This window comes from Lutjanus erythropterus, chromosome 1, assembly GCF_056507025.1.
Source record: "Lutjanus erythropterus isolate fLutEry1 chromosome 1, fLutEry1.hap2, whole genome shotgun sequence".
Classification (NCBI taxonomy): domain Eukaryota; kingdom Metazoa; phylum Chordata; class Actinopteri; order Lutjaniformes; family Lutjanidae; genus Lutjanus; species Lutjanus erythropterus.
In genome coordinates this window covers 6,697,902-6,721,861 of record NC_139317.1, presented here as the reverse complement: position 1 = coordinate 6,721,861, position 23,960 = coordinate 6,697,902, and the positions used below count along the sequence as shown (strand labels likewise).

The window sequence follows — 23,960 nt, the reverse complement described above, 5'->3', positions numbered from 1 at the left end:
TATTCATATTTTACAACCCTGAGTATCAAGCTAAATGAAATTGTTTATTATTTTAGGTTTAATAAATGTTTCCAAAGTGCTCTGACCTCAAAGGCTTGTGAGCAGACCTACATTTTGCCAGTCTAAACCTAATAATTTGAAGATCACAAAAGGTGTGACTGACACCTCTTTTGAAATGTATTAAACCACGTCGACAGTTAAAAGGATGTTTTCAGATGTTTAAAAAAAAAACTGCATATTTTAAGATATTCCTGACTGAATGAGGCTGCCATGACAACAGAGAAGGCAGAATGTAAAGGCTGAACATGCTGCTCACATTCACGCGGAGGGCAGGAATTCAGATAGCAGGCAAGATGCAGATATGCGCCACCAAAGAAGGGAAACAAGGGTAGATAGAGCTTGGTGTCATCTTCCCCTGGGCCTTCAAAACAAATAGCAGACACACAGCAGCAGCAGCAGCAGCCCGGCTGGTATGTGAGAGCTCTGGTGGTCCCTGTCATGCCTCTCAAGGTCTGAAGTATCGACTTAAATCTCTGAGATTTCTCCTTCACAACTTCCTTCAATGTCACGCTTTTCCAGCAACCATATTAACCGTTTCATCACGTCATCTTTTAAAGTTGCTCCGCGCAGTGAGCCTTTTATCAGTCACATCAGTTTCTCATTAACTATTGACACCTTTTCATCATCAATTAATCTGCCTTTCACTTAATAAGTTAAAGCTGAATTTTTGCAACCGATAGTAACAAAGTCGTTTGACTTCATCTAATGTAACAGGTGTCACTTGTAGTGATGAATGCACAGAGAATTACCACTCAATTTACAGCAGCATAGAACATTTTAGCCTCGGTGAACTTACTGTTTTAGTTAATGCAGTTTCCAGCAGCAGAAAGCAACTGTTTTTGACAAAAAAGCTTTTATAAAACCACCGTATGTAGCTTGTCCCACACCAAACAGGAAACAAATAAAGTGAGAGCCTAGTTCATACGAGACAGACAAATATTTTTCTCACGCTAAAAGTAGAAGGAAATATTGGACTAATTACTCTGTGATTACTCTGTTAAAATGTGGTATTTCACCCGGATGGGTGTTGTTTTGCAGGAGTCAGCAGTGCACACTTCGATGAGCTCCTTCACTGTCTCACCGGCTGATTCATGGCATGTTTGTGCCACGGTTCTGATCCGTCCTCCACCCGGCTGCAAACCTCACCAGCAGTGTTTCAGAAGCATTTCAGCAGCAGAGCATTTTGCCCACCTGATTATGATTTACTTGCTCAGGCTTTGTTGATTAGGTCCTCCTTCCTTGTGCTTTGTGCTCCTACCATGGATAAGCAGGCTATGTAGTTAAATTGTTTCTCTTCTTTATGATCATGACTCTGCACAGGGTCTTTTATTTTGAAAATTAACTGGATTCGCCCTGTATTTTTTTGCGTCTGACTTCCTGCCTGTTCGATCAGCTCTTCGCTGATTGACGCAGCATCCGTCAAAAATATACCCAGCGCGTGTTTGAAGTGGAGAGGAGCGGAGAGCTGCTTCTGGGACGCACTGAGACGCCATAAAACAACATAGCTGCACCTGATGAAATTTCGCTGTCAGTCAGTGCTCCGAACACACAAATACAATTTAATGCACATCAAGTAGCCATACAAAATATGCTATTCATGTTCTCCCATATTCGGTCTCACAGCTATATAGGAATTGATGGTCTGCCTTCTAGGCCCGTTTGGGCTGGGCATCTTTTGAGGCAAACACTACGTCTAGTATTTCAGTCTAGTCATCTGGCCAAGTAGTTGAGCCATGCCATAACAAAGAATACAAATCTAAGTTTATCTAAACAGATGATCACAAAAAGCTCATCAAAAAAGTATTGAGATGACCCCATGTGAGACAACAAGAACACACATCAGCCACACATCACTCTGTGTGACGCAGAACGTAAGGCATCGCCCCCGGTTGAAGTTTTGAGGGAGTCCCTTCATTGACAGCGTTCTGAGACCACGTCTTTGTGGTGGACCAGAGAGTTAGTTGTTCGTCGCACAACAGAGTCGGGTGATGGGAGACTTTTAAATTCAGATTTTTTGGGCAATATTTGTTCTTTTATTTTGCTAACATAATTGTCTGTAGAATGACAGGTGGGCAAATATGTCACCAATCGCCGTTGCCAATTGATGGGCTGATGCTGGCCAGTTGGAAAATTTTCAACACATTGCCCAACCTTTGCCCACAACATAGTTCAAGTCCGGTGTTCACACCAACCCAAACAAACTGCACCAAAGGACTAACAGCTTCAGTGTTTGATTCAACCAGACTAACTAACTGACATCGGTGTGGTAGAACAGACCAACCACTGTATTTCTTTGTCATCTAAAATTTACCACAGCTGTTCACTCACTATCTGAGCATCTGAGAAGATACAACAGCAGAGGTGGAGGGGAAATGAACAGGCAAGAACAACAGAGGCAGATATGAGGAACTCTGCTACTTAAAAAAACAGCTCCTAGCAACTGTAACTCCACTGTACCCATCACTCGTGTTTGGGGCCTGTTTATTTTTAACATTATTTCTCACAAAACACCAGGTATCTCCACTTTGCTGTGGTGAAAACACTATAAACTTGATGAGATGCTATTCTACATCTGGACACAAGGAATGGTTTTCATTCTCAGAGGGAAAAAAAACCCAGCAAGTCTCCCATCTTTTCCTGGCAAGCTGCAATTTGCCAGCAGCAGCCAGCCACTTAATAGCCGTTACTTGATGAAATCAGCCCGTTAATGCAGGCTGCAGATAAAGGCATTCAGGTTACTCAAAGAGCCTCAAAAGCCACTCTGAAAATAACTGAAAATACAGCTTTAATTTAGGTATTACTTTCATTACAGTTATGTCTATTTAATTGGTTTCGTTTTATTTTTGAGATGTGGGGATGCAGAAACTCTGCCGTACCCTGGAGTCCATTAGTAGACAGGTTTTAGACAAAGTGCTGTATTCACCAGACCATTTATTCGGTGGTGATATTTAAGGGATAATGCACAGCGAGCAGGTCATTATTGAGAAAATAATCCCAACAGGGTGATGAAGGACCCCGAGGTGAATCATCCTGTACATAATCCCTTATTAGGTCTCCTCCAGAGTCTAAGATCAGGACTGTGTCCATAGCAGCGGCCTGTTCTTCATAGCAACAGCATCTGTGAGACATAGAAACGGTATGCTATACAGAAATAACAGACCAGAATGCCGTAATTGACCAATCAGAATTGAGTATTTAGCTAAGCTATGTCATCACAAATGTTAGTAATGCTGGCCTCAAACTGCAGGAGTTCTGGTACGGTGTTCTTCAGATTCACCCCTCCAGAGTAGCGGAGAAGAAATCTGGGCCGGATCTCAGACTGGCACAGATTATCCCGTAATGTAAGATCCAATCTTAACACCACGATTCACTCTTAGACTCATCAGAGCCAACTAGATCATTTTGAAAATGTTTATGACTTTAAAACTGGATGATTACATCAGTGCAGAGGTGAAAGAGAGGTGTTGCCAAGCAATGGTAAATTCTAGCCCCTGTGGCTAACGTTAGCAAGCATACTACTGCTGATAGATAATAAAACTATTAAAATCTCACCACTTCTCCCCTTCCCTTCTCCCAAAATCCCCTTTCTCATCAAGACTCATCATTAAACTACTGCTTTTATTTATTTTTTTTCCCCCCTAACTACAGCGAGTTGTTCTGCTACGTCTGTCTCCACTGTCCACATCTGCTTCCACATGAACACACACCAGATCAGGTTTTTCATGAAATCACGTGAGATCGTGCTCCCTCTTAATTCTGATTATATCCTGTAGTTTGTGGTGTGGCATTATTTTCAAATCAAGTGTGTAGTGTAGTGTGTAGTGTGTGGTGTTTGAGATTAGAGACAAGATAATCTGAGAAGTTTCTCCTGATGTGTGATGATTTTAAAACTACTGTAGTGTGGGACCAAAACATGTTGGACATATGTTCATATTGAGTCATTTTACAGCCAGGCTTAGGAGGGTTAGTATAAAAAAGTATTCCAATAAATTACTGATCACCTATTTAAAAATGTACTATTAACCTAAGCCTAAACTATCACAATATTAAGTAATGTAGCTTGATTACTTTCCATTATACTTTTGGATAACCTCAATATGGTATGGTGTGGTGTTGTAATATGCGTGCATTATCATTCTCAATTTCAAAATGTATTTTTAAACTGTAATCCTGATAATATTATGTTTGTATATATATATTTGACCTCGATTATGCAATCCTGTTACATGCAATCTGTTGTACATGCAATGACAATGTCTAGTGCCAGTGCAGGAAATACTGTGTAAAGATATGGTGTAGTGGTTGGTTGTGTTGTGCATCTGACTCTCTTGCAGGAGGCTGAAATTTGGATATTTTGAAGCTGTCAAGCAGAATAGCCAGTCCTAGTGTCTCTACAAAACATAAGAAAATGTCATCGCATACTGAAATGATGATCATAAGAATCAAAATAAGACACAGGCTGTAAAAACAAATTAAAAAATCCTTTTTTTCCCATGTCTGTTTTCCACACTAAAGCCTGCCTCATATAGAGAGGAGACTCAATGCGATGCATGAAATCAAGCTGACAATTATTCTGAATTGCTGAGTGTTACTTATCCATAGAGACGGCACACCACCAACAACCAACACGGACCTTTAAATTAACACTGAAGGCTTTAACTGTGGCCCAGAATAATCTGTTTCGCTTCACACATCATCCATAAATTGACTAATGTGGCCCCCTGTTTCTCTCTCATGCCTCTTGCTTATTCCCCCCCATATGTCAATGCATATATTCATTTTTCCCCACTTCCCACCTCTCCTGCTGTGACGGTGAGAGGACAGAGAGGGATGGTCTGTGGAGGGAAGGTTACAGAGCGAATCAGTACTCACAGAGACATTCCTCTAAATCTTGCATGTACAAACCACACGGATATAAATATAACACTCATTCTTAAAAACTGGGACAAAACTGTATTATGAGGGGGCTTTGATTTTTTTACTCTTCAATTATACTGGGAAAATATATTTTAAAAGATCAAACTCCAAACCTTGCAATGGGCCAGCCGCCTGATTTAATTTTTTATTAAACACCAACTCCGTCAGATGGAAAATCTCAGAGTTGATGAAATGTTTTCTCACTTCATAACCCAGTTGTAGTGAGTAGACATGTAATTCTTTAAAGTTGCTGAGTGCTAATCAAAATACAGTTTTTTCAACCACATCAGAACCTTATTTATCTTTGATTTAGAAGGGCTACTGAGTTGACATGTTATGGGTGAGATCTAACAAAGTCAATTATACAGCAGTAATATGAGTAACACAGTCAGTTTAAGTTGTTATAACCTGACATGCTTAGACCTCCACGGTCAATATGCCTCTACCACTATGTTCACTTTCAGGGTTCCTCTGCCTTACCTCTTCCCTTTTGTTGTTGTACTCCATGTAATTTCCATGTTTTAGAGCTGTTAAACTACATTCATAAGTTTACTTTTCAGCTTAAACTTATTGTCTAATATGCTAACATAGTCCTGTGTCATTTGATTTGTTCAGGGGCTCGAGTTGTATGGTCGCAATTGACAGAGGATTCTTTTTATTTTCTGTTTTGATGTACTATATTGAATGCAACATGGCCCACTGCCCTTTTGCCTGTTGTGCTCCATGGGAGAGTGACTCAAGTTATATGGTCCCAATTGATGGAGGATTTTGTTATTTACTTGCTGTCAGAAATAAACAGAGATCGTCTTTGAAGATATTCGTGGTCTGGGCGTTTCCATCGCAACACAACACAGACAGTGCTAGAGTCCACCGGTTACAGAGACACATCTGATGACAATATTATTCAATGAATTAGTCAAAAAAGAAAAAAGTAGAAAGTCTAGCAATTCTTGAGCAGTATTCCCGCCTTTTTTCAAACCAGGAAGTGAGACAGGGGAGCTTTGGATATAGCTAACCCTTTTTATGCCTAATTAAATTGTGTTTTTGTAAATAAAAAAAAAAACAAAAAAAAACTGACAGATTGGACAGAAATCTGGGACACAACAAATTAATTTTAAAACAAAGTTGACCATAATAGCACACTTTTATACCAATGTTCTCAGTAGGTATTGTTAGTTTTAGATTTTGAAGGCTTTTAATACATTTTTAAATCGTTTGAAATTGTGAATTTTTGTCTGGGACAAGGACGTGTTCTGGCACTGAGTAAGTTTAGAAATTTTGAAAAACAAAGCAAATCAAAACATTTCATAATTACAGATATTTATATCTGTATAAATCCTTACAGAATAAATGTTCACCAAAAACATCTGAATTAGAGTATTGATTGATTGATGATTTTTAAAGGGTCTCTGTCTGGTTGGACATGATTTGTCCCAATTCCTAAGAACGGGTGACACAATCACACTCACACAAGCGTGCTGAAAAACAGCTGAGATTTATGGGCCATCAAGGACCTTAACGCCGAAACTAAAGACCCCTAAAAGCCTCAAAATAAAAATATTTCAGGCTGCAGCTAAAAATAATCCGTCCACAAATTGGTCATTTAGCAGCGCTCACATCCCAGAGTAAAGGATGGCTGTAATTGCTGAAAACAAAGCTTACAAACAATATAATGATGTTTCGAGGTGTCTGAGGGCTAATAATGAGTCCAGGAATCCACTGTGTGGCCCTTTGTAAGCAATTACACGCATAAAACGCTAATTTTCTCCTTAAAATAGTGTCTTTAAAGATAAATGGCTTCTCATTGAAGAAAGCTCACCTCTGTTCTATGCTGAACTGGAATAATGACTTTAATTATAATCCATGCAGTGATGAAGCTCCAATTCAAATCAGGGCTTTGTGTTGCTGTGTTCATACATTATTCTAATTACCTGGCTATCTCACCATTAGAGGGAAGAAAAAAAAGGCAGATTGAACAGATTGGGGGAGGGAGGGAAAACTAATAAGGCCTGCTGGCTAATTGAATAACACACCGAACAGACCACCACACAAGATCATTACACATTTAAGCTGAAGGAGAAGTGCTGAACAGCGATTCGGCTGAAGAGCAAGAAGCCAAACGCTGGAGAAAGAAGTGCGCAAAACAGAAACAAGCGTTACCTTGCATTCCCTGCAGCTCCTGGATAAAAAGCGCTGGCCTTCAGAAAAGGTCTGGCCCATGTAGGTGCATTTCGCTGTGGGCAGAAAAACAGAACATAAGAGTTTCAGTAACGCTCTATTACTACAGTAACTATGACCAGAAATAGAATAATACCTCAGCTAATATCACCTCGTGTGGTACTTTCAAAATGAACAAAAAATGCTTTTGAAATTGCCAGCAGAAAAAAAAAAAAGTTTGCAGCCTCAAGTTCTGCATAGTTAATTCCGTTAGAAACAAAGTTGTTCTTGGCTAGTGTGCATAAGCGGAGAGGAAGTGTAACAGCGCATTAAGAATACAACAGAGGAGACCCTTGTGCATATTCCTCTGGCGATAGCAGAAATAGAAAATGAAGCATATGATATGAAGTCCTGCTTTTCTCCTCTCCAGGGTGCAGGACTGTGGAGCGCTCAGTCGCAGCTCTGGAGCGCTGCTCCCTCGTTCGTCTGTGCCAGACCTCTGATGTTCGCAGGGGAGGAAGAGGAGGAAGCCGGAGCGAGCGTAGGGATGGAGGGGATGCAGAGGAGGGCTGGAATTATTCAAAGATGAACTATACTTCTGGGATTTGGTGGGTTTTTTTTTTTTTTCCGCAGTATAGCAAGACAGACACAGTTGTCCGTGGGTCTGTGAGCAGTTACCAGACCCCTGTGTGCTTTATACTAGAAATAGTGCTTCCATTTCAGCTTCCGTGAAAATCAGGCGACTGTGATCTTTGCTCTCCAAGATAGTTTGCTCTGGTTTCATAGTGTCAGCAGAATAGAAGCCACAAGCAACAGACCACTTGTTTGTATCTACAGTGCTGCTGGATGCATGAAATACTGTAGCGCAAAGAAGCTGCATTCAAAAACAAACAAACAAAAAAAAAGCAATGCTTATTTTTTAGCTATTTTTTTAGTTCATGGAAGATTTATATTTGTAAAACTTTCTGCCACTGTCATTGGACTCAATAGGCACCGTCTCTGCATCCAGTATCCAGTGTTTAATACATCCACGTATTGCTGCTTAAAGTCTTAAGTGTGGTCAGAAATGTCAGCGTGATTAGGCAGAAAGCAGGAAGGACTGCTAATTGATTAGACAGGGTCACATAAGCTAGCAGGCTAACTAGCGTGTCCCACAATCTGACAATTGAGTTTCACGGTGGCTACGATCCATAAGCTTTCCACTCTTGGCACGGCACAGGTAGCCCACAATTAACAGTTATTAAAGGTGGCAGATTTAAAATGCTGCAGGAATGAGTCCTAAAACCTGGAAATGAGTTGAGATTTCAAAATAAGGGCTGTGGTTAAAGCAAGCTTAAGAGATTTTCACAATATGTTCTGCGACAAAAAATACGTGAGTAAGTGAAAACTCTTGAATTCTGAAGCTTACATGCTGACAAGCAGCTTCATGAGACTATAGATAAATGTCATCATACTGAACTAGTCACGTAGTAGTTTATTTATAGCCTAATGTTAGTTTTTTACATCTGGTGATTACATTTATGGTTCAAATAACATTGTGGAGGGAGGCAGAGCAGTGAAGATTTCCAAGTTCACCTAAGAAAATACATCATCCCTGCAGCACTCTATAGACCTGTCCCTCAAAATCTATACACAGACAATGGGTCTTTCATTTGGAGCAGAAGTAAACAAAAGCTATTTTCATTTCTTGCAGACGACTGTCAAATTTGTTGGCTGAAATGACAGCTAGCAGATTTTACCAGCTGTAGCTGATTAGTGTAAGTTAAAGTTAATGCTTAAGCTACATAATTTGTTTTAAAAGATCTGTCTCCAGTGTACTCTTTCATGTTTTCAATTACATTACTCAAAATCTAGAAATAATCCAAATCCAAGGTTTTTAGCTCCTTCAAACATCTTTACTTTCCTCTTTTAATCTGACATTTTTTGGAGGGGTTCGGATTATGCTAATGCTCAAACAGTCAAGTTGATGGACAATGTTTCCCAAAAGTTGGACTTTTTATGTGAAGATGCTCACCATATTATCATCACTATGTTGTTGCTGCATTTTACATTCAAGATGATGGAAATGTAAAAAATGCACTGCAGAAATATATCTGTTTCTATTTATAATATCATTTACTATTCTTAATTTCATCAGTTATCTAGATATACTGTATGTTGTAAGTGTGTGTAGCAAAAAGGAACCACAACTCTCATTTTTTTGTGCGACCCTGTGTTGTGTAATAGGAAATGACTTTGATACCTTTATTACTAGAGTAGATTGTAAACTAGCTGGACTCTAGCTGGTCATTATATCGTTTTAGTGTCCTTTCCCTGACAGGCAGCTATGCAGCATCCCTCAAGCTCTGTTGTCTCTATCCTAAGTCTACTTCACCGTCCATTTAAAATGAATATCAATAATCAATACTTCTTTAATGTGAGGTCAATCCCACCTTCTTTTAAACTGTCAGGACACTGTACAGCCTTGGTATTTTACAAGCGTATTCATTCTGATTCAGCTCATGCACGAGGAGAAGCAGATGCATCTCAACCCTTTCATCACTGAAATTATTGGGGACAGAATTTCTGTTTTTGCATGTGTTCTAATAATGACTGTCCTTTTTAAACCAATTCATATCATCATCTATTTATATGGCTTGGCAGAAAAACAAGTGAGAATCGATGTCAGCGGTTAATTTGACCCGAGCCTGTTTGCGTTGGCGTGAAAGGTATTTTTGTAATGAGCAAAGGGGAGATGAAAATTCCTTCTGCTGCTGATACTTACGTCTGCATTTCTTGCAGCAAGTCCCATCAACATGCACGGGCAGCGAGTCCTCTGAGCAGTTTGCTGGAGGACAGAAAATCCTGCGACACTCCACCACGCCGTTCTGGAAGAAAATTATCACTATGTTTTGTTTTGTTTTTTTTGAACAAAAACATGTTAACATCAAATCTTCTTGTGAAAATACAGCTTCTGCCTGTGGCACTGCCAAAAAATCGACATGAAAATGTCTCCTACTTCCCTCCATGTATCAATTTACCTATGCACAAGGACTCAAGGAATTTTATCTGTTTATCTGGAAACAAACGCTCCCTGTTCCCTAACAGTAAACTTACAGTATATCACACTACATGTGTTACATGTTTTCATCCAATGCAGCTTACTGTACAGCCAAACTCTGAATGACTAATGCTCCTTGCAAACCAGCCCAGCACTGTTCAGAATCCTACCTTCGGGACTGCAATCTGAAACTGAGAGCTATCATATTTACGCATTAAAGAAAAAAAGGAATTATAATGTCATACAATCAGATAACAGATTCATCATCGAGAGCTGGATGGTGGATAGTGAAACTGAGCAGCCTACTGATAGCAGGTAGTTATTCAGGCCCTGAAGGACTGCCTTCATTTTTGAGGCTGATATCTCTCTCTGCGAGCGCCTCTTCATTTCATGAGTCATCGGAAATGGTTCCCCCAGGACGCCGCGGTTATCAGTTAATGGCATGTCCGCAGGAGGAAATCAGACCGACTAAACTCCACCCTGTGCTTGATGTGCAATGATGCAGCAAGTCTAATTCCCCCGGGGCCCAGGATGGCCTGATTCAACAAATTTCAAAGTCTGGCTCCTATGTGTGAGTGCAGGCAGGAACGCTTATTAGGGGGCACTTATTAGGGGGCGGGCAGGAGGCAGGGGGAGAGACGATGCAGGGGCTGGGAGAAAGGGAGGTCTGATGGGAAGATGAGTTAAGGAAGCTAAATGTTGAGAGGGCAGGAAATAAGGGGCTGCAGTGACTTTCCATTAAAGAAAAATACACCCACAGATGCTGTGCTGTAATGCATCATCAATCTGTGGTGCTGAAAGTATTCAAGAGGTTATTTTGTAATAATCTTGTCATTTTCCTTTTTGGTTTACCCTTGACTAAGACTATTTTTCTTTAATTACACATGATCAGTCTTACTAACTCTCAAACATCTTATTTTCTGTTGAAAGATCTGCATCTGATGAGATCATTTCAACCTGATTTTAATAGAAATAAACTTGTTTTAAGACTATTTGTAACTAGAATTACAGCCTCCTCCAACCAGTCAAGTTGCAATCTTCAGAAAGACTATTTTTTACAGAGTTCAGAGGACTGAACATTAAAATGAAAGTGAAATTGACCTTTGACCTCATTTTATCCTCTGAAATTTTGTCAGAAGTAGCAAATAAATTCTTGAGTTATGGACCAAAAGCGTGTTTTGTGAGGTCACTGTGACTCTGAGGTGGACATCTGTGCCAAATGTGTAGAAATTCTGCAAAGGTGTTTTTGAAATATGGCACTCACAAGAATGGGATGGACATGAGGTCACAGTGACCTTGACCAAAATCTAATCAGTTCATCCTCGAGTGTAAGTGGATGTTTGTGCCAAGTTCGAAGACTGTCCCTAAAGGTGTTCTTGAGATATTATTATCAGAAGAATGGGGCAGATGGACAAGCCAAAAACGTAACGCCTTCAAACACAGCTGTTGCTGGGACAGAGGCCTAAAAATCAAACATGGCGTCCAAGGTTTGAATATTTCACTCAGTGAAAACATTATATAGCTTCAGTGCAGAGCTGAAACAAGCTGATACAGAATCTAATACTGTTGGGGTGTCTTGCTGGCCTCAGTGTTCACAGATCATAACCTTCAAACATACTTGGCTCAAGACTCTCACGCCTGTCTTTATTTATTCAGGGAAAGTTCATTGAGAGGAAGTCTCTCTTTTGCAGGAACGCCCCGATTACATTAATCACACGGTTACACTCATCGACACTTGGAAGCTGCCCAGTTCAAGCACAGTCTGAGCAGCCTCTCTAGAGTGGCTGGGGCTAAGCGCACCTCAAACCTAACCGCTCCAGTGGAGCTGCTAAGTTCACAGTTTGCAGTTTACATCCATGCCTGTCCAGACTCATATAATATATGTGTGAAGATATTGAAGGAATTCAATAAAAGGTCATTTTAGCACCTCTGAGCTGAGCATAGTGATACGGTTGACAGGTGTAGTCCTGTAGAAGGAAAATAGCTGCTACATGAAACCATTCAAAACAAGGTCTGTGGTGGATTATCTTGAGTAACAGGGTCATGATTTCTGGAGTTTTTGTATTTTTTTTATCCTTTTGGTGCCTTGAGCACCGCAAACCAAGGAGGCAAGAGAAGGCAAATATTTCTAGGGCTGTCTGTCTCTATCTCCAAAACTCAACAACTCAGACTAAAACCACATCACTGGATAGTAGGACTAAGGTTATTGTGATTCAGTATTATAATTTATTGTGATTTTCTTATACTTTTTTTAACACTTGACCATTGAAATAAGTCAAATCATACACTTCTTGAGGTTGTATAGCATGTCAGCCAGTCTCTGAGTTTTAGTTCAGCAAAATCATTGCAATACTGCTGATAAAAGTAATAAATGAAATACTTTTTGAAGTAAACTTAAGCTGTTCCTGCTCAATAAGCTAGTGCCATGAAAAAAATAAAATGAGATGTTAGACTAAAGTAAGTAGAGCTCCTGAAACTGCACACAGCACAAAGAGCCTTTAAATTAACAAGTTTTGACCCTGTGGCAAAGCGAGTGAGCTAGCAATGTGAAGTCAGCAGCTGTTTCTTTCCATAGAGCATAAAATATATAACTGAAAGTAAGAGCAAAGATGCTGTTTTATGTTAAGCCATGCTAATTTCCAATAGCACATTAATGGGTATTCCCATTATGTGTTAGCATGAAGCTAAATGACTAAGTGTTCTCTATTTATAGAAAGAATGATCTATTCAGCAATCAAAACATTGCTTCAGGAATCATTAAAAACACGAATCATAGTATTTGAGAGAAACAATTTTTTCTCCCGCCCTTAATAAATAAAACCACATGTAAGTGGAAAACTATGTCTTTTTGATTTTGGGGTGAACTGTCTCTTTAAAGCTAGAAGGGAAAATAACAAGGGGACTACAGAAACTTAGATTTAAGTTGCTTCCCCTCATGATATTTCTGTAGAATTCAGGTTGAAACAATCTTCTTACAGTGTTGGATTTTTTTTTTCACTTGTTTGAAGAAAGGATAGAAAGGAAGAAAGGATACTTTCAGAGCCCAAAAATAGATTAAAGTACTTGATTTGATGGAGATTTGTTTTTTATAGTCTGATCATTGAAAGCCGGTTCTTCATGCTTTGATTTTAGAGTTTGGGGGTGACACTCACCTTACATGCACAGTTCCTGCAGTTCTCAGGCTCCACCCACAGCTCCTTGTCCCGGTAGACCAGGCCGTTGGCGCTGCAGGTCCTCTCACAGTGACAGCCCTCCAGCTGGGTCAGCCTGGACTCGGCGTAGTTCAGCTGAGGATGAGCACAGAATTGCCAGAACTCGATCAGAAGTCTGAGTGCGTGTACACAGGGGCAACCCTTCACCCCTCACCCCGCCCCCTTCCTGCCCTCTGGTGCGCCCCGACCGGTTTTCACAGAGAGCTGCTCCGCTGGGAGCCACTCATTAGAAGGGCACATAGAATAATAAGTGATCATCATTCAGCTCAGGCTCCGGACCTCAGGCTATAATCTACTGAGAAATGACAGACAGGACTGACAGCCCCGATCCTGCATCACCCTTCTTTTATTCCTTCACACTGATCAGCCCTTCTTCTTCGGCTGATTTCATGCTCAACACTCTCCACTGTCGTCTCTCGACAGAAGTGATGCATCCTTGACTGACAACAGTGTCAAGAGGCAGTGTCACATGGAGGGGCAGAGAAGGTGGGATGCACCAGCCAGGATTAACTTCGAATCAGGATTAAACAACACTGACTCTTTGAAAGCATGTTCATATTCTACACATTAGATCAGCTGAGTATGTCTTCTGTTGGTCATATGTGCATTACGTTGTTTATATTCTCTGCTATGCATTTGTTTTCTTGAAATGTTTTACCTTGTATGTGCTGTGTGCTTTGTGTTTCATTTGCCTCCATTGATGTTGGTGCAAAGCACTTTGTAACTTGTGTTTTAAAAGGTGCTATAAATAAAGTTTTACTTACTTGATTTGCAAAACATGTTTAGTAAGAAACATTATTTCTGCATGTTTTACCTCTACGTTCACAGACAACATTTTTGTCCAGTGAAGAAGGTGTTACATTTTTGTGATGAAGGACGCACAAACTGCAGGACTTCAACACTGGACAGTGTGGTTTGCAACCTGAATATTCTGTCTGGCGCAAGCAATGAAAGCCCACAGTTTAAAGGAACAATCTGTAATACATCTATTGTGATAGATAGATAATAGATAAACCATAGAATGTCTATGATACATCATCAGAGATTAAGGACGCATGCTAAACTGAAATGCTCTGACAACAACGCTACAGCTGTGATGTCCTAATCTGGGCTGGAATGACTGTTTTTGTTTGCCTGATTCATATTAATTAGAGTTCAAATTAGTGCTGATTGTAATGCCAAATGAGTAAGTATCTGTTTGAATGTCATAAGAAATCATTACTTATTTCGTAGAGGGACTAGTTGTTTATAACAGTTAAATTGAGCATCATGTTAATGGAGTCTGGCAGGCAGTGAGGCAGGCAGTCACATAAATGAAAGTCCAGATTTGTTTACTGTATTTTCAGAGTCGTGGGCTTTTGTTTTCCGGATAACGGGCTTAAATACATTACATTACATTACATTGACAGACAATTGACAGACAATTGACAGTTATAAACAGCTGATCAAGGGGGCCTTGTCGTTGCATATTACTGTTAGTTTCCTGCGCTTCTGCGGTGCTCCTGCAGCCTGCCTGAGCCTCCTCGTTTCTGGTGAGGAGAGGGCGAAGGGAAACAACTCGCTTCAACCAAAGACTGTATAATAAGTAGGGATTCAACCTATTTAATATACAGTCTATGTCTCCAACTCTCCACTATTACCACTGTACTCATTTTTGCAACTGCTACATATTGCTCTTTTAAGGGTTAGGGGTTTCAGTTTAAATGTCAGGATTGACCTTTTCTATATAAAACCAAGACCACGATCTTTCCCTAAGCTCAACCAAGTGCAACCTTATAAGTATAACCATAAAAATGCTAGTCATGCTGTAGCTGTTATGAATGGATGTTGTATTGTATTGGATATTGTAGGAAAACAAATTCAATATGTCGTCAGTCAACATTTTGAGTTGACTTACGAGTTCATTCACTCTTATTCCTCATTTGGTTGATAAAAACATGTTGGAGTTGCATTAGATGTTTCTCATAATGTTTCTTCTGTTGAGAAACTTAACAAATTTAAACTGTCAGTTTAAAAAAAACGGAGTTTAAAAAGTTCACTATGGCTGTATTCTCCTTTAAAAAGAGCTAAATGAATGAGTCGGTCCCTGGAGAAGATTAAAGAAAGGAGTCAACCTAATCAGCTTTTATGATGTTTTTCAATCTTTAATGGGCAAAAAGAGTCTGTCGTGAAATTCAGCAGAAAAGGACCTGCCAGCAAACATTAAATTAAATGTAATTGCAGGAGGATATATTGGTGATGTTCTACTGATGGGCTTTTGTTACTCATCATTTTGATCTGGGGCTGATTCATTCTGGCCTGTACTGTATTTTAGGATAATTAAACTAATATTCAACTTTGGTTTGAATGATTAAACTGACTTGGGTTTTAATTAAAATGCTGCAGCGCAGGTGGGATTCACTCGTCAGTAGTGGAATGAGTACTGAAAATCTGTGCTTTATTTATTTAACATTTGTATCTTCAGCTGCACAATACTGAACACTGCAATAATTTTGTGCAATAATTCAACTGTGCAATGATGATAATTCACCAGTGTAATATACTGGTTTACACTGGCATTTATCTCTTTATACTGTACATTTCAACCAACCTTATTCATAATATTCTTGCATTTTAACAGACTTATTTATCTACCACATTCTCATCATTACTGTTTTTTGACACCGTATATGTGGACTCTCTGTTGCGTACATATCGCTACACATTTATTTTCTTTTTTTATACATATATTGTGGTATAATGCACATATTATTTAAGATATAATCTTGAATGGATCTATCATTTCCCCTGGAGATCAATAAAGTACCTCTGATTCCAACTCAGATGTGATTGGATAGTTTGTTTCGAGTATCATGTAAATCAATAATAAATATTTTGTTTTCCTATTGAGAATCAGCACCAGTCAAGGCTCAGTTTATATTTATGTATAATCTTCACACTTATGTAGTGTTTTGTTGTGTCGCCCACTTTATCATTCAAAAGCTCACTTACAGCCTTGAGTAGGAGCTGCCGGGTCACACTATATATGTTGAGAATTTATAAAGTACAAGTACTGACTGACTCGCATATAAACAATCAGAGTCCAGCTTCAAAGGTGGGAAGGTGGGGGAATTCAAAAAGGTGCAATTGATCTAAGAAGCGTAGGTCAACTCAGAAATTGTAGGTCCACTTAAGACACTCAAGGCTGCTCTGCCTCCACCCCGTCTGCTCCTCTGAGACCTGCCCAGGCCACGGTGTCAGAGAGAGAGGACTCGCCGCGAAATGATAGAGGCTTCTCAGTAAAAAAGAAAAATGCTGGATGTCACCGAGGCTTTTTGCTTCATTTAGAGAAGTCCCGGCTGGCTGGAGGAGAGCTGTGTGAGCTGTGAGCGATAAAGATGTGTCCTGTCAAAGCCCTAAACAAAATGTTTGAAATGCAATTTCAAAGGCTGGGAGGCTGCCTAGAGGCACCACAGAGGAATACCTTTTCTGTACACCGTGAGCATCAAATGGCACAGTGATACTGCACAAAGGAGTCAGAGGCTAATAGGCATGTATCTCCTATGGTTGATACATGAGGCAGAAAGGCATGTGTGAAATAATAAAATAATAGCTGAAGACAGAGTCGAAACGAAGAAGGGCAAAAGAAAATTTAATCCTTTTCATTTGCCTGCATGTTTGGGGGACATGTCAAACATGTATGAGGGAATTTTCATGAAATTCTCAGTCTTGGGCCAACAAGCAATTAGATTTTGTTTGTAATCCAGATCTGGGATGTCTGCCATCAAGTAATTATCATATCTTAGCTGTAAACAATGAAACAAACACACGCTGAGACTCCAGAACTCAATAGTAAGTTTGGAGACTTAACAGATCAATGAATGTTAAAATGCAAGTGATGGTAATGTTGTGTTTGGGTTTACAACACGAGTGAATCCTTCTCTGCCCAAAGTCAGTGCAGATACTTCATTTGCAACATGGTTGGGCATAAACTCTTGTCTACATAAGCATATTAGTGAATGAAAGGGAAACTGCATCTTAGGCAGGATTTCTATCTTGCACAAGAGGTTAACTGCAGTCCCGGCGTGGACATCTATGATGTAGATTTTAAATTGTTCTTCAGTGTTGGATTTCACCTGCTGATACCGCAACACCAGACTAACGCATCAAATCATTTTAAGAAAGTGCAAGTTAGCTTACAGTGGATCTACTGCAGCTATGTCATGTGCATCATAGATACACTATAACACATTTACAGAAAAGTATGAATCAAATTTTACTATCATAACTCTTCATTCTAATTTTGGCTAACTTTGCACTCACTACCTGCAAATCCAATCCTACACATTCAAACACAAAGACAGTGTTAAAAGTGATGTAAATCAATATATAGCAAAAACCATAAAAGCAACACAGTAAAAATGTAAAGACCAACGCAATAAAAACATATAAACAATAAAGAGCAAAACAATAAAACACAACAAGAACAATAAGGACATAAAAACCATAAAAAGAAAATCATAACATCAAATACAGCAGCTTGGTTAGTGCCCTTTTGCTTCAAACTAAGACACTATAGATACCCCTGTAGCATCAACTGTGGAGGCATCCCTCTGCTGTTATGCTTTAATGTGTTGTTGTTGTAACGTAGTGCAAAGAGTGAGAAACACCAGAAAGGTGGATGGGTCAAAGAAACACAGGACTTTCACCGCTGTGACTGGGGTTTATGTCCAGTGTGATATCAATAGTTAATATTGACTTCTTTTTGAGATATTATATAACAGGTATTTACAGCATCATAGTTTGAACATTGTTACGATTCAAAGGCAGGTAAATTCATGTATCATCTGCATAACAGTGGAATTAGATTTCGTATCTCTGAATATGGACACTCATCGGGTCCATCCATTGTAGGGACCTGTGAAACATCTCCATCAAAGCGACATGTATTATGTCAGACAGTGCATGTCTCCTTAAAGTATACAAATAAATTTGTCTCCAAGTCCAATGCAAAGCAAGAAGAGAAAGCATCCCTCCTGGATTTGCTATTGGAAGTGCACACAGAGTTACTAAGGAAGTAATATACTGGAATCAACCTAGCTATCCTGCAGTATAACAAACATTTATACAGCTGACACATGGACCTCGAATTCTCTGTTTTCACTAAGAACACTGGATAGACTCAAAGCTGCTTTCATGGCTTACACACAAGGGAATCCAGTGCAGCAGCAGTGGAGGAGAATATTTAACAAGTAATGCATCATTTATTCAGACAGCTATCCCAAGCAAAGTGTACATCAATGGCTTACTTAAATCCTGCTCTGCTGTGAAGACCATGTGTCTCCAAAATGCCAGCTTTTCATTAACTTATAAAAAACCTTTTGTGACCATTCATTTTTTGAGATATGGCCCAAGAGAGCCGTTTTCACGGGGCTCGGAACATCTAGCAGCTCAGCTACATAAAGATAGGAGATTATTTAAATCTTAAAAATCACAAAATTCGCAGATGACTTTCACTGGACTTTCACTTCACAATATAAAAGTATTAATGGGTCAGTTCACCCATGATAACCAGTTTTTTGTAGCAGTATGTCGCCATGCAGACAGTTTGGGTTTTATCTTCAGAGTTTTGAGACACGGTGTCCGTCTCTAACCTCGCTCTCAACTGTTTTTATTTGGACTGTTTCTGAGAAGTCTGTGGATGATTCAGAGTAACAGGGACTCCAGTGCTTGAAGGAGATGCTACTGTTGATTGTGAAAATGTAATTTTACAAAGCTGTGACCACCAAAATCGAAATTCCTACATTGTCAACTGCAAAATGGGCAGAAATCTGAGCAACAGATAGCTGAGAAGCCTGATTATTAGTCTACACGGGTAGGTGAGAAAACATTTATTTTTTTGTAATTGGGGTGAACTGACCCTTCAAACAGGAAAAATAACACTGAAGAGTGTCTGTATTGACTCTCCACACACAAAATAAAGGTGATATCTAGAACCATAATTCTTTGGCTTGTCCCCATAGGAGAAGCCTTTTTGGTTCCTGGTAGAACCTTTTCTAAAGGTTGCAAGCAGAGCCCTTTCAGAGAGTTCAACCTAGAACCCAAAAATAAAGGGTTATATATAGAACCATCTGTAAAGGGGTTCACCTTAATCCCCCTATGAGAGGTTTGAAAAGAGAACCCCTCTATGGCACAATGGTTCCACCCAGAACCCTCTCTGGGGGTTCGATTTAGAACATTTTCACTTTCTAAGGGTGCTAAAGAGAATTCACACGGGAGGTTCTACCACAAACCGTTTTATATCTCAAGGGTTTTATCTAGAACTCATCCATGGGGCTCTACCGAGAACCCCTTTATATTCCAAGGGTTTTATCTAGAACTCATCCAGGGAGTTCTACCGAAAATCCTTTTATATTCCTTTTATAACTACTTCAGGGTTGTCTGCCAATAACCCATTTATATTTCAAGGGTTTTATTTAGAACCCACCTTTTTATATCATGATACAAAGAACTGTTGATGAAAGTTCTTCAGAGTTCTTCATGGATCTCAACAATCCTTGAAGAACTCTTCTTCGAGGACCCTCTCTAGGGGTTCTATCCTGAACCCTTCCACCTTATAAGGCTGTTAACAGGAATATACCCAGGGGAGTTCTACCAAAACCCTTTTATATTCCAGTGGTTTTATCTAGAACCCACTAAGGGGTCTCTGCCGAGAACACATTTATGTTCCAAGGGTTATATTTAGAACACAATTTAGGAGTTCTGCTGCAAACACCTTTATGTTCCATGAGTTTCATCTACAGTACGCCCAGGGGATTCTACCAAGAACCCTTTTATATTGCAAAAAAGTTATTTAGAACCCACTGAGGGGGTTCTACTGTGAACCTTTATATATTCCAGGGTCTTCATCTAGGGCAAACCCAGAGGGTTATACTAGGTAGATTTCAACAGTCCTTGAAGAACGCTTTCTTCTAAAAAGGGTTCTTTGAATGAATAGAGTTCCTAGTTTTACAAAGAGCCCTTGTTTCTTAAGAAGCAAATTGCTCTGAGTAGAACCTCAGCCCTTCAGGAGAAACCCTTTTGGAACCCCTATTTCTATGAGAGCATGTTGTGGCACCAGAATGAAGCTACTCCGACACCACTACTCTGGTATAACCACATGCTTGTGCTTCTTCTCACAACCGTTCAGGTATAAGACATGCAAATGCTGCTGTGCTGATCCACACACAGCTCATCTCACCTCGCCTTGACACTCCACATATTGCACACTCAGGACCGTGCAATTATTCACTTCATGCTGAATTCCTCTATTCTCTGCAGAGGCCATTTAGCGCTGGAGCTGACTGCATCCGCCCTGCTGCGAATCGTATGAGCAATGAGGTCGGGTGGCAAAAGGTCGAGGTGTGTTCATGTGAAAGAGGAAGCGTTGACACACAGTGGTGGTATAATGTTCTTCATTTCAACCTTATTTACACTGAAAATTATTCTATAGCCCATCCACCTGCTGAGATGTCCTTGCTTCATTCACTCCCACCTGAAAGGACTCACTCATGCACAAAGAAGCACACACTCAATCACATACACACACACACACACACACACACACACACACACACACACACACACACACACACACACACACACACACACACACACACAGAGGCAATCATACACACGCCCACACACATAATTATGCAGATGTTTAGTCTTATAAATGGTTTAAGCTCTCCCCCACAGCTCCAGGGCAGAGTGCACATCACCATTTCCCACCTCTCTGAACCCTGAACCCTGTGTGTGTGTTACCCAAAAAAACATAACCTCAGCAGCAGGAAAATAAACATAAAATTTTAACAACATATATACAGCTGTTATTGTCCCACCCCTGCACGTGCTAACAAAGATGTAGCTGCTGATAACTGGTCAATACATTTTACACTGTGATAAATTGTGAAATATATCATGATTTCAATAAGTAAAGGTCCCTATTTAAGTAAGATAATTGGGAATGTCTTACAAGCTGAAATCTATGTGGCGGCCGGCACGTAATCGAAGTCCAAATCATTAATCAGGAAAAACATGAGAAGCTGGCTTGCTGAGGTAATAGGTGTTATCAGTGTTACACGGTGTTTGGGCATGCACCAATTACGTTACTTGCCCACCACCCCCACTGTCTAAGCGTGTTATCAACACTTAGTGGGACGATGGTCACTACAATTATCTGCTTGCGTGCAGCAGCAGAGCATCAGGAGTCAGATTTCAAACGTAATACTGTAGGGTCCTCAACAGGGAGTCCATGACCACCAGAATTACTGCGGGGGGGGGGCACCAAATAATTGTTGATTGTTTTTTTTAAGTTAAAATGTGTCTGAAAATGCACATCATCGTGAACCTAGTTTTGTAAAAATATACATAACATTCACAAAAGGCTACCCATAACCCCTCATGCAATCAAGTGAGCAAGCTGACCTACTAAATCAGTTAGTGCTATTGAAACATATTTAGCTGTATTATTACCCTGGTGAACAGACACTCTTGTGAACCACAATGGATCGTTTGTGTCTTTCCGAGCAAGAGTCTGACATTCCCTCAGCATCAGAAACCACCGACAGTACAATACAATTCAACTGCTGTGGACTTAGCAGGTACAGGTAAACACAAACAAGGGAAGACACGAAAATATTTAATGCAGTATTTGTAGTAGGAAGGTCCCTGCTCTGTCTTCCTATCAGCTAAGGGGCCCATGGGCTGAAAAATGCTGAAGGCCCCTGTCATAGGCTAATCACAGCCTGACGTGAGGTTGTATGATAACTAGATATGGTTGTACAGAGTGAAATCTGCTGGAGGGGCAATTACAGAGAGTCACAGCACTGCCAAACAGTTGTGGGGTGTGGATAGACACACACTCTACACACAGAGTAGGTATTCTGTTGTTAAATGCATTACCATGAAGGTGTTAGCTGGTGCTAATTTGTCAAAACTAAGGCTTACTTGCCCAAACAAAGCAACCCTTAACAAGGTGCCAGCATCACAGTTGGCACGTACTTGACATTAGCTGTTGACTTTAGTGTGGGGGATGTTTGATAGACCCGGCAACTCAAAACTTTATAACGAACCAACTTTCTAAGCATGTGATTGGTTCAAAGTAAGGGGAAGAGCTCAGGGTGTAATGTTAAAAGGGCTCCTAATGTTACAGATACCGAGTGCCATCAACAGATACCTTTTCTTGTAAAAACAACTGGTGTGATTTGCAACACGTCACAAGTTTATTTACTGGTGGGAAGATTTCCTCGCTGTGGCACACCTTAATGAGAAGCGAGGAAAACTGAGAAAGGATGTTTTCCCTACATCACATTTCAGGGGAAAAAACTTTTTTAACAGGTAATCAGTAACTGTATCAGAATCCATTTTAAAGTAACCCTTCCAACCCTACTTATATAATATAAAATCTTTGATCCTACCCTGCTTCCTGTCCTCCTGCAGCTGATAAGAAAGCACAAATCTCTCCAAACTTGAGGTTAAGGTTTTCAATCAACTGCAAAAATCTCTTTTGACAAAACAGTCACAACTCAAGGCCTTTCAGGTTTCTGTTCCACACCAATTCTGCAAACTCAATCTGCTGATAAGCTTCAAAACAAGTGAGTAAGTGGACCTTGAGTTGATTCATTCAGTCCTGCTCGCCTCTTCTTCACTGTCAGTACTTTTAATGATAATCAAGTACTTTACATTTTCTTTAATGCATGCACATTTCCTGCCTTTGTTATAATGCACCATCCAAAGTTATAACTGTTCAACTGTTTCATTACTATAATCTTGGGCGATTCAAATTACCAAAAAAAAAAAAAAAACGTAACAAAAAAAATAAATTGGGACCTTCTGGGACAAAGTAATTGTCTGTTTGCTGTTCCCACTTACATGCGCATTAATATCTTTTGTGGGTTTTTTGTGAGTCATCTAAAACCACTTCAATACACGCTCACAATAATAACTGACAGAGTAATCGTATTTTCTAAAGACAGATTAAGGTGCGTGTTCGTTTTGTTTTTTGTTTCCCCAACAATAACTTGTATCTTTTTTTGGGCACCGTCTTGTTGAAATTAAACAAAAATGAGATATTTACTTCAGAGGAGAAAGAACAATAGGCTTCAGTGAAGGCAGCAACAGAATCAAAGGATTCTGCTGTCTCCGGCTGTAGTGGAGACGGAAGTTATTTATTCATTTTCAGTTATTTATTTTTTTGTTTGTCAGGCTGGGGAAGGTATTAGTGGATCTTTTAACTGGATGCTTTTATTTAACAGCCTTTTACTGACATGACTGCCAACATTTTGCATATTCTGTGTTTTTCTTTTGTCTGTAAAGTCTCCGAAACATTTATGACACTAATGAACCAAGTTCTGCAGTGTATTATACGTTCTCCTAAGTTGTTCTACAGTCTAGTGAGCTGCCGGTGGTGGTTTCTGTGCTACACTATTTAGACATAAAGGTGCTGACTTCAACCATAAATGGTTCTTTCGGCTTGTCCTCATAGGAGAACCCTTTTTTTGGCTCCCGGTAGACCCTTTTATAAAGGTTTCACTTGGCACCTTTTTAAAGAGTTC

General features: G+C 39.8%; 1 protein-coding gene across 1 annotated transcript in view; it reads right to left on the bottom strand.

The window, feature by feature from the left end:
* Positions 1–23,960, bottom strand: part of LOC146332578 (protein kinase C-binding protein NELL1-like) — a 381,691-nt gene that overhangs the window by 227,690 nt on the left and 130,041 nt on the right. The window contains exons 8-10 of the mRNA XM_084732249.1: positions 13,327–13,461; positions 9,899–10,001; positions 7,138–7,211 (exon numbers count right to left, since the gene is read on the bottom strand). Of these exons, the coding sequence (XP_084588375.1) occupies positions 7,138–7,211; positions 9,899–10,001; positions 13,327–13,461 (312 nt within the window). The remainder of the gene's footprint in view (positions 1–7,137; positions 7,212–9,898; positions 10,002–13,326; positions 13,462–23,960) is intronic.